Genomic DNA, 10,773 nt, shown 5'->3' with positions numbered 1-10,773 from the left:
AAGTCTGCACCGATGCAGACTCACGGTAAGGGCTCGGTAAGTGTGTACTCAAACCCTCAAGCCCTTTGAAATTTGACATTGGGAATTGGGAACACTAAGCCCTTACGAATTTTGCAAAAACGTGCACCAAAAGTCTGTAAGTCCGTGAGTCCGGACGTTAGGATTGGGCCACTGGTGGTGTTAGAGAGTAGTCCTCCCCCTGAAGTGCTTTGAGAGTCTATGATAAAGCGCTATATAAATGTAATTCATTATTATTAATTTATAGAGGTAGTGCTCAAATCTCTTCCCCTGGGCTTAATTACATGCCACTGTCTTTTAAAGCCGTACAACATCTGCCACTTTTCTTTGCGTTTGTCAGATGTTTTCGCCTGAACTTTCATGTTTTATGTGGAGATGGACCTGCTCCGGTCTTTCTTTGCTTCCACACTCTCCTCCTCGGTGCCGGCCCACGGCTGGATCTCCCCACTGCCGAATATTGTGAAGACGAGAGCTCCGCCGACGTTGATCCCAGCAGCCACCCAGAACACCATCCTCCAGCCTGCCAGGGTGTGCTAAAAACCACAGAAGAAGAGGTAGTGTATTACTTCATTGCCCCGTTATGTACAGCAGTGATTCCCAACTAGAGGTACTTATACACAGAAAGAGTGACTTCATTCTCTGCTCGGGACGCCAGTGCTCCACCATATCTTAACAAAGAAAACATTTGTTTGCTGCTATGTATTAATGTTCTGAATGGCGAGTACAGCCGCTTTAAAGTACTCTATGCAGAAAATGTCCCGTGTCTGTTCTACGTTTATGTATAATACTCTTTACATTAATGTAAAAGCAGGATTTTACTGTTGTAGTTGGTTGAGGTGGAGTTCATTTTTGTTCATTTTCTTAGTATTTTCCATTATAGATTAATCTGTTGATTATTTTCTTGATTAATTGTTCGTTTTGTAAACATTTTGCAAAAAGTGAGAAACCCAGTCTCAAATACTAACACTTACCAGTCCACAGTGACACCTTCACAATGCTTGTTCTGTCCAGTCAACAGTACGATCCTCTAAATTATTCAAATTACAGCTTATTGGAAACCCCCAAACTATTAGTTTATCATTACAGTTTTTAATTATTATTTTTTGGCAGTTTGATTTGAGTGCTTTTATTTCTATAATTTAGTTATTTGTTGTCTTGATTCTCTCTCTACATCAAGGACCAGAGTGGAAATGAGTCTATAATTTTGTAGATGATTGTAATTTAATCTCCTCCTCCTCATAATAAACTAAACTAAACTTTAAAATATTATAGTCCTGTAATAGTTTAAATGTTGTTTCACAGGCTTTTCCTCTCTAACTAAAATACACAAAACTGATCTCTTCCTTTAGATAAAAGATCAGCCATTTAAAGAATGTCATTAAAAGAACTCAAGCCTTGTATATTTGGTATTTTTTAAAGATTATTTTGTCCATTATTAGACATGACAGCTGAAGTCAGGAAATGGGGAAAGAGTGGGAGAATGAGATGCAGCGAGGAGCTGTGGGTCGGAACCGAACGTGCGGCCGCTGCGGCAAGGACTGAGCCTCTGTACAAGGGACGCACGCTCAACCAGGTGAGCACCACATCTATATGATCATTTAAAACAATCATTCCTCTTTAGAGACTTACATCCTTAGTAAAGTATCCTGTAACAATGGGTGCCAAGACACCAGGAATGGTCCCAAAAGTGTTGGTGATTCCTAGAAGTATTCCTGCATATCTGCAAGAGAGAGAGAGGTAAAATATTCTTCAGTGTTTCTTTATATGACAAACACAGTGAAAAATCATACCTAATCATAATGTGTATGACACACACAGAATTGTACGTACAATCATGAGTCAGGATGACCAAAACTGGAGAATTTGGCTGAAAGCTTGTCCACGTCATAATATTACTGTTCAAACGCCTGAGTCTTCATCACAAATGAAATGATTAGTTGATGAACAGAACAAAAGTCTGATAACTAGTTTAAATTTAAGTTTTAGTACATTTCCACAAATAAAAGCAAAACATTCGCTGGTTTAAGGTTTGTGAATTACACAATTTGCTGCTTTTAATGGTTTCATGTATTTGTAAAACTGAATATTTCTGGACATTTGAAGAGAAATGGCCACATGCAGCCCTAATCCTAACAAATATGCAAGTGAGGAAGGAGTACGGAAGGTAACACCCACCGAGGAGCGATGTCTATTTGGTTGATGTAGACCCCGGAGGCGGTGGCCCCTCCTATCGTTGTGGAGAGCGTGAGGAAGGTGACGGTAAGGATGTGGCTGCAGCCGGCGTAACTCACAGCCACGAGGAGAGCTGACGCTGGCAACACACCTGCAGGGGGGGGGGGGGGGGGGGGGGGGGGGGGGGGGGGGTGTGGAGAGATGGATGTCAAAAAAAACACAAAAAACAGGGTAAAACCACTACACCTGAAGAAAGCATCACTTGTATTCCTTGTTCTCTTTCTTCCTCTACAGCTAATGAGTAAACCATGAAACACTTTGTAAATCTGGAAGTCCGTGTGATTCTTTCAATACTGACCCTAAACCAGACGAGGGCAGCATTACTACATTCAAACCCTCATGAGAGATACGGTAATTTGTTTTTCGGTCCATAATAAATGAATTTCTCCTTAATATTTACTTACTAACTGAAAACCAACATACTGATTCCTGTGTGGAAGACACTTCCTTCATTGTTTGTCACAAGGACATTGTGAAAACTGAGACTTGAAAATATAATTCCCTTAGGTAAGTATGTTGTACGTTATTGGTGATTATTCAGTTGTGGAAAACTTTACTTCCGTATAAGGGGCAGTACCAAAATAGAAGAATAGTACTACTCCAGTAAACATACAGTACATTTAAACAGTTCCTTGAGTCAAAACACCTTCACATTTGGAGTACATAAAATCATAACCTTTACGTATTCTGAAAAATTCCTTTCAGTAGGTTACATTATTGATTTTGGTGTTGCAGATGGTCCAGTAATTAACCAATAATCTTTGGTAAGTGTGTGAAGAATTTAACTCTCAGCTGTTCAAAAGAAAACGTGCGTTAATATCAGATGATAAATCACACACACACTTTCCATCAGACAGGCAGAATAATTTAATTGATAATTTTTGATTTCCACCGTTTGTACAATGGAAAAAATTACAGTGCAGTCAGTGCATATTTGGACAGTACCATGTTTATTGTTTTGCCCTTAAACTCCAGCACATTGTTTTCTAAATAAAAATGTGACTATGAGGTTAAATGTGACTTCTAGCTTAGCCTTATTGCGTGATCAATGTGGGGTTTGTATAAAAAGCCACAGCTTCTACAGGGTTCATTAAAGGGGAAGTAAACAGCAATAGTTGTTGTGCCAGAGCCAAAACAATACTGTGAAAAGTGAAATACACACTGCCCTTGACACAAATTAAGTCAAACGGTCCAACGTAAATGACTTCTCCGGGTCCTTAACTTCCACATAAACATCTATTCTTTGTCCTGTGACAGTCAACCAGACACAGAAGATGTCCAATTCCCAGGATAAATGTAAGAAGATTTGGGTTCCTCTCACTGAGTCTACAGTGATATCTTCCCATTGATTTTAACGGATTGTTTGTTGGCTGTTTTTTTTTGTTGTTCTTGATGGTTTTTTTTTTTTGTCTTACTTTGTCATTTGTATGTTCTTGTAAAATCGGCCAAAATTTAAATAAAAAAAAACAAAAACAGACAGAAGCAGTCATGTAGAACATGTGTATAGGTGACATAAACAAAGATAATCTGAGAGGAGAAGCTTGTTTTACCTGCGAGTGTAAAGAGCTTGCGTACGTTGGTGATGCTGAACACCTTCCTCTCAATCAGACGGTCTGCTACGACACCTGACAGAGTCGAGATTAACCAGGCACCGAGGTACGGCAGGGCGGAGAGAAATCCATTCTGGACAGAGACAGAGACTTTTTTCAGAGTTGTCCTATTTTGATAAGGATTTGATCCCCGGTTGCAACTGACAATCATTTTCATAGTCGATTAATGTGTTGATTATTTTCCTGATTAATTGATTAGTTGTTTGGTTTAGAAAATGTAAGAAAATGGTGAAACATGTCGATCAGTGTTTTCCAAAGCCGAAGATGAGTCCTCCAATGTCTTGTTTTCTCCAAAACGCAAAGATATTAAGATTACTATCCTAGAAGAGTGAAAAACTAGAAAATATTCACATTTAAAAAGCTGGAATCAAAGAATTATTCCCATTTTTTATTGAAAAAATTCCTCAAACTGAATAATCAATTATAAAAATAGTTGCAATTAAGTTAAAAGTTGACAACAAATCAATTAATGGATTCATATTTGCAGCCCTAATTTACAGGTAGCTTTATCTTTGTTCAGTTTTAAGAGATAAATAAATAAATAAATTAGCATAGTACAGTGCCCTGTCACAGAGCATCGGGTTGTAAGAGAGAAGTGCAGCATGTTAAGTAATGGGACCACCAAAATCATTTATGACCTTTGGGCAAATTAAAAAACAAAACAGTTTGACACACTTATTGTATTTCTTGCTGAGAGTTAGATGAGATGATTGATGTGTCTCTTATGTGTGTAAAGTAAATAGGAAAATATGAAACAGCAGCTGGGTAACTTTGTTTAGCATAAAGACAGCTAGTCTGGCTCTGTTCAAAAGGTTAAAATATGGCCTACCAGCACCTCTTAAGGTCATTAATAAATATGTTTAGAAAATTAGTTCCAGTTCTGTTGGAGGACCGCTAGCCGTTTATTTAAATTGTTTAACTCTGTCCCAATTCTGTTCCAAACTTTAATACATCTTAACGTTGGTTTACCTTTGGAAAATGTACAGGTAAGAAACTACAGCGGTTTACTTTTAGTAAATTACACACAATCTTCAAAACGTAATTCAAGATCAATCGCTATTTACTAACATTTCTTATTCATTTTTAAATGTGAAATGTAGGAGCAAATAAAATAAAACTTTACCGATTGTAGGTCAAAGTGCAAGATATTATCCATGTAGGTGGGCAGGGAGGTGAGCAGGGTGTAGTAGCTCCAGTTCGAACACATCTGGGTGATGATGATGGACCACAGAGGGACCGACAGCAACATGGGCAGCACGGGCACGGCCCAGCCATGACCTGTACCCTGCAGGTGCATGAAAACATCTTTAGAAAACACTGCACATACAGTATATGACAAAAAAACTATACTAAATCCTTAGCTATCACTGATATAATGATACAAAAAAATATTATTCAACGGATTTAAACAGGTTTGAGATGTTAGGAAGCAGGTAAACTTAAATTATTATGTACATGGATTGACAGGAAAGCTTTCACTAAAGGGATACTTTGCTGATTTGAATCCAGCTCTGTGTCATCTTTGTTTGGGCGATGTGTGCGGAAGAAAAGTGATTGGCTTCCCTGCACGGAGCTCAGAGCAGACGAGGTCTAAGCGGTTTCTGATCCAGCGGCTGACGCCAGACCTCCCCTGATCTGCTCTGCTGGGAGCTCCGTGTGCTGCAGCCATGGAGGGAAGCCACACACCCTTCACCCTTCACCCTTCACCCTTCACCTGCCCACACTGCCCAAACTGCAGAGCTGGATTTAAATGTGTATAGTGACTTGTTGGCATTACACCAGCAAAACAACAAATGGACAGCTGAGGGGAAGAGAAAATAAGAAAAACAGAACAGTAAAGGCAACAGGACATTTGAGAGGGAACTTATAAACTTTACACTGCACGTAGAAGAACTCTTCAACATGGAGTAGAAGTGTGAGGGAAAACTTAGTTTCAATTCATCCAAAACTCCCTTTCAGACATACAGCTGGAAGGAAGTGTAATCTTTAAATAACTGAGTAAAACACCTTCTTTGCAGCCCGCATACCAACTGGCAATACAGGGAAACTGTATGAGTGGACTCATGATGATAATTTGTTGTTTCATGTATTTAAATCAAAGATTTAAAGCTGCAATAGGTCAGAGTTTAATATTTTATCTACACAGAGAAGCAGCAATAACGCAGGGTATCTCATTCTTCTGGGTTTTCTGGTTCAAACATTTTTTAAACTAATACATCTTTTGTCATTTCTAAATCACCACAGCTTACTTTTTGACCAGAAAAAGTAGAGCAAGATTGAGAAATGTGAGCTGCAAGTTAGTTCATAAAACATTGGTTAATGTTTGTGCACCTGAGGTCCGATGGAATTTATGATGTAATCTCGCTCCTCTTCACTGATTCGACGGTGGGTGCGAGGGTCATTGGATACAAAAATAAACCAAAAGACTGCCCAGAGGCAACCAGCACTCCCTAAAGGGAGACACAGAGAGAGAGAGAGAGTAGCCCTACCTTTATGGTAATTTTAAACTTTTTCTAGAGGCAACATTAAAGTGATGTACACATTATTGCTCACTAATTATAATCTGTTAATACAGTTTTTTTTTTTTTAAATGAGCCATTCTGCATGAGTACATTTACTTTTTGTACTTTGTTAGTTTTGATACCAATACTTTTTTTCATCTACTGAAGAAACACTTTAAATATTAATTTAAGGATTTTTAAATGTGGTATTACTACTTTTTGTTGTTCTTCCACCACTGCTTTTGGGCCTTAGTGTTCTACAAATTACTATAAGTGATATCTGTTTGTCATACAGCAACAACTATGTTGGTCAAATGACATTTCTCTCATATTATTCATTAATATCAGATTGGAAATTTATGATCTGCATGTTTAAATGTCTTATTGTTGTTAAGCATTAAACATCTTCCCTAACTAGAGAAACTAAGGTATGTCATGATGTATATGTGATTGAGTTTGGGTTTCCCTCGCTCACCACAGAGGTAGAAGACAGCGGGCCAGCCTAAGGTTTGGCAGATGTAACCGGTAAGAGGCAGAGCCAAAAAGGCCCCAAAGTTGGCCCCAGATCCTGACAGGGTCATCAGACGAGAGCGCTCCAGAGGAGGAGCCCAGCGAGCCCACATGGCCATCATGGCCGGGAATGTCACACCCTGGCGACACATGGAGACACATTCAGAAAGACAGGCAGTGAGTGAGACAGAAAAACATGTACATATGGAATGAAGATGTGTAGAAATCCTAAGTTTCAATGTTATAAAAAAAATTCTGCGATGTAAAACAGAGCTGAAATGATTAATCAGCAAATATTTGTGATGAACTATAAATCATTTAATTGATGTTTTATTTTACATTTTATACTATAAACACTTTATTAAATAATCAAGAAAATAATCAGCAGATTAATCAATAATGACAATAATTGATCGTTGCAGTTCTAGTGTAAAGGCAACTAAAGCGTCAGAGGGAAAACAAATACAAACACCTAACTGTGCACTTCATATTCCCTGCAGCCTCCTGTGTCCTGCGTCACGCACTCTTACCTCTCCAAAGCCCTCCAATGCTCGGAGTGCAAACAGCCAGTACGAACCCATCTGGGCAGCCAGAGGGGTGAGCAGCGTGAGGACAGCGGTGCCCAGCACACCCAAACCCAGGAAGATGCTCCCCCCGAAGTGACCGGCCAGGTAGCCCCCCGGGATCTGTGTACACAGGTAGCCGAAGAAGAAGGCTCCCAGCAGCCAGCCCTGAGTCTCCGAGTCCCACGGGTACTGTGGGGTCTGGGACCAGAAGACGCATTTACATCTGTGAGATTTCACCACCCGGTAAAGGTGATAGAGTTTGTGTACAGTGTGTCTTTAAATGTGCAAATAGGTTTAAGAAAAGAAACAAAGAAAGAAACAAACTGACATGTTATCTTGAAGGGGGGGTGTTATCAAGTGTTTTGTTCCAAACTACACACATATATGTTCAAGAAAATTGCTTAAAGATAGTTTGTTACCCCCTCAGGTTGTAGGAAAGTGTCGCTGGTGTTTTCCGACCCTCCTGGCAGTGGACAGGCATAGATTACAGAGGTGTTCTGGGCTGGTTCGGGGTCAGTGATATTCACCATGGCTACCATGGCAACACTGAGGTTGACACGAAGACCGTAGACTACAGCGAACCCGAGAAACATCAGGAAGGCCAGGTTGAGGCGAGCCGAGCAGCACCGAGGAGGGACTGGGAAACAGAATACAACGATATTTACATGTAGTCTGGACTGTGAGCATATCTTTTTTTTTTTTAAAGCATAATTAATGTTTTGCTGGAAATGAGAATGTCTTTGTTTGCACCAGAGGTTATGTTAAATAAAAATATAGAAAGAGCAGCAGTGATAAGTCTAATGACAGATAATCTGCCGCAATTTTGATTTTTGGGGTTTTTAATAGCTGTTGTAAAAGAACAACCAACATCATCTTACATGTGAAAAAATGTTAACTTTATAGTAAATTGAACAGTAAGTAGTAAACTCAAAATCTTGATTAAAATACATTTTATCTGCTTCAAAAATAAACACCTGCATCACTCTCAATGAGGGGTTTAACGTCCTCGCTCTCGTCCGAAGGGGCCGAGTTGATGGAGTAGCCATTTGGTTGAGGCATGACACTTGGCTGACCCGGAAAATATTAAGTTTGTAAAATGATGTCACTGAGCCATGATGTCAACGAAACCTGCTGGACGGACAAAGGTGGTTATCAGAAAACTGGAAAAACACAAACAGTAATCGCAGAAGGAAGCTCTGCGATGAACACATGACACAGACAAGTAATATAAGAATAAAAGTCAAGTGACACAACACATCAGCAGAGTTTGATAAAAAAAAAGCTTGAACACACACGCACACACATTTGCTGGTGCAAGCTCATGAAATTTCAGGATTTGATGCATTTCTTTGTCTATATTTAGTATATTTAGGTTCAAGGCTGTTGGTAGGACAAATATACATATAATATACAGCAGAGTAATCAAAGAGTAATGACTCTGTATAGCAAGTGCTAAATGTTATTGAGTGGAATCGTCTGTAAAAGAAAAAGCCAGGATAATAACACTGAGTCATTGTTTTGAGTTTCACTTCTTACACTTGCTGCTGTTTAGCTTTGAATAAAAAAAATAAAAAATATAAGTAACGACTCATGATGTTGATGGCAGCAGAAAACCTTTTGAATGAAATGCTTTTAAGAAACTGAGAAAAATAAACTTGATTGTTGGTTGTTTTTTGACACAATACAATATGTTTTTTGGGGGGGGGGGGTCGAGCTTGGTTTCATAACACTAAGAGTTTCTCGTGACAGCAGATATACAGTGTTATCATTACAGTACATAATAGGACCAGAATGACCACAAATAACCTGAAGCAGCTAGTCGGGGGTCATCCCATCAATAACCAGTTACATAAATAATCCTTTAAAGGTGCTCTAAGCGATGTCACGTGTGTTTTAGGCTAAAACATTTGGTGTCACATACAGCAAACATCACCTCACTGTCCGTGAGCTGCCTGGCCCCAGAACACACTGTAAAACAAAAACCTGGTCTCTGTAGAGAGCCCAGGGTCTACAAACGGCAACAAAAACAAACTGTGCCCACCTGCACCACGAAGCATACACACACACAGTGATCCAGTGCCTGGCTGTTGCCTGGCAATGGATTTCCATTTTTTTAGTAGGAACATTTTCCTTCATAAACAAAAGTTCTTAGGTTCTCAACCATTACTCCCTCTTTTTTGTGGAAGTTAAGTCACTTGTTAAATCACTTTATTTGATCAATAATAAAAAAGCAACAAATGTATAGACTGTTATAAGAATGTGTTTGATGAGCCTCCGTAACACCAAATTGGTTATATATTGTTTATTTAATTTAACTGTAAATTGAATTTCCACATTTATAGTGTGATGTGTATACTCTCATAATTGTATATCTTTACAATGTAATTTAGTTTTCATCCCTTAAAAAAAATTAAAAATGAATGAAATTATAAAGGTCTTATAGACTGGGATTGTCTATGGTATGTGACATCACAACATTCTATAACACATCAGAATCACGACTGGCCAATCAGCTGTGAGTTCAATAAATAAATCAATAGTTGCAGATTAATAATTTTCTGATTATTAATTTAATTGATTAATTGACAAAGTGTTTCCAAAAAAATGATTTATTTCTCAGGAAGTTTTAAAAAAATATTTTTTTTTTCCAATAATTTACAGTACGTGAAGTGTCAGTGTGTATAAGAAAAAGGTAAAATCTGGAAAAACTGAGAATACATCTGTGACTCTAAATACTGATTATGTACAAAAATCACTAATCTTGAGTGTTTGCATTGATCTGTCTGCAAAAGTCTCCAGTCAGTGACATTGTGTCAAATAAGGTGTGTTCTCCAGAAAGTTTACTGTTAAACGTTCTCTTAATAGTATGGAGTCTATCTCTATTGGATATGTGCTGGAGATGTCCGTATTAGCATTTGTCCTGACTTATCGCTGAAGAATAAACAGTTTTCAAGATCTACTTTCATTGATTTTAAGATTTCACTGGCCACCACTTTAAAGCACATTTGAATCTGGTCCCTAAATATATTTCTGATCTTTCGACTCATCCTAAGCATGAGCATTCCTCACGCAGGGACTTTTCATTATACATCTTATAGAAATTGATCAATTATGTTCTCAAGACATTTTTATATACACATGTTACACATGCTGTTTTTAAACATTTATTGTCATTCATTAAAATGACCACAATGAACACATTGTGTATCCCAAATATATTGTGCTATGTGGAAAGTATGTATGCATGAAAAACATATACTTTTGTGCATTACCATGTGACACATGGTCTACAAGTGAATGTCTGTGCAACTGTGTGTGTGTGTGTGTGTGTGTGTG

General features: G+C 38.4%; 1 protein-coding gene across 3 annotated transcripts in view; it reads right to left on the bottom strand.

Moving 5' to 3' along the window:
- Positions 1-11: 11 nt before the first annotated feature.
- The window catches only part of si:ch1073-513e17.1 (sialin), a 12,192-nt gene continuing 1,430 nt past the window's right edge, over positions 12-10,773 (bottom strand). Inside the window, exons 2-12 of one of the 3 annotated variants that reach the window (XR_004335024.1) lie at positions 8,412-8,568; positions 7,857-8,074; positions 7,402-7,635; positions 6,837-7,011; positions 6,192-6,310; positions 4,984-5,145; positions 3,801-3,933; positions 2,194-2,341; positions 1,849-1,942; positions 1,648-1,738; positions 406-551 (exon numbers count right to left, since the gene is read on the bottom strand). Coding sequence is in view for 2 of the 3 variants with exons in the window: in XM_032535913.1 (XP_032391804.1) it covers positions 384-551; positions 1,648-1,738; positions 2,194-2,341; positions 3,801-3,933; positions 4,984-5,145; positions 6,192-6,310; positions 6,837-7,011; positions 7,402-7,635; positions 7,857-8,074; positions 8,412-8,496 (1,533 nt within the window). In the remaining variant the exon portion in view is untranslated. Of the gene's footprint in view, positions 552-1,647; positions 1,739-1,848; positions 1,943-2,193; positions 2,342-3,800; positions 3,934-4,983; positions 5,146-6,191; positions 6,311-6,836; positions 7,012-7,401; positions 7,636-7,856; positions 8,075-8,411; positions 8,569-10,773 lie in introns of all 3 variants that reach the window. The other 2 variants (XM_032535913.1, XM_032535914.1) reach the window with 2 other exon arrangements.

This window comes from Etheostoma spectabile, chromosome 14 (genome assembly GCF_008692095.1).
Source record: "Etheostoma spectabile isolate EspeVRDwgs_2016 chromosome 14, UIUC_Espe_1.0, whole genome shotgun sequence".
NCBI classification, from domain to species: Eukaryota; Metazoa; Chordata; class Actinopteri; order Perciformes; family Percidae; genus Etheostoma; species Etheostoma spectabile.
The sequence above is the reverse complement of the archived record's forward strand: the minus strand, read 5'-3'. Positions and strand labels throughout refer to the sequence as shown.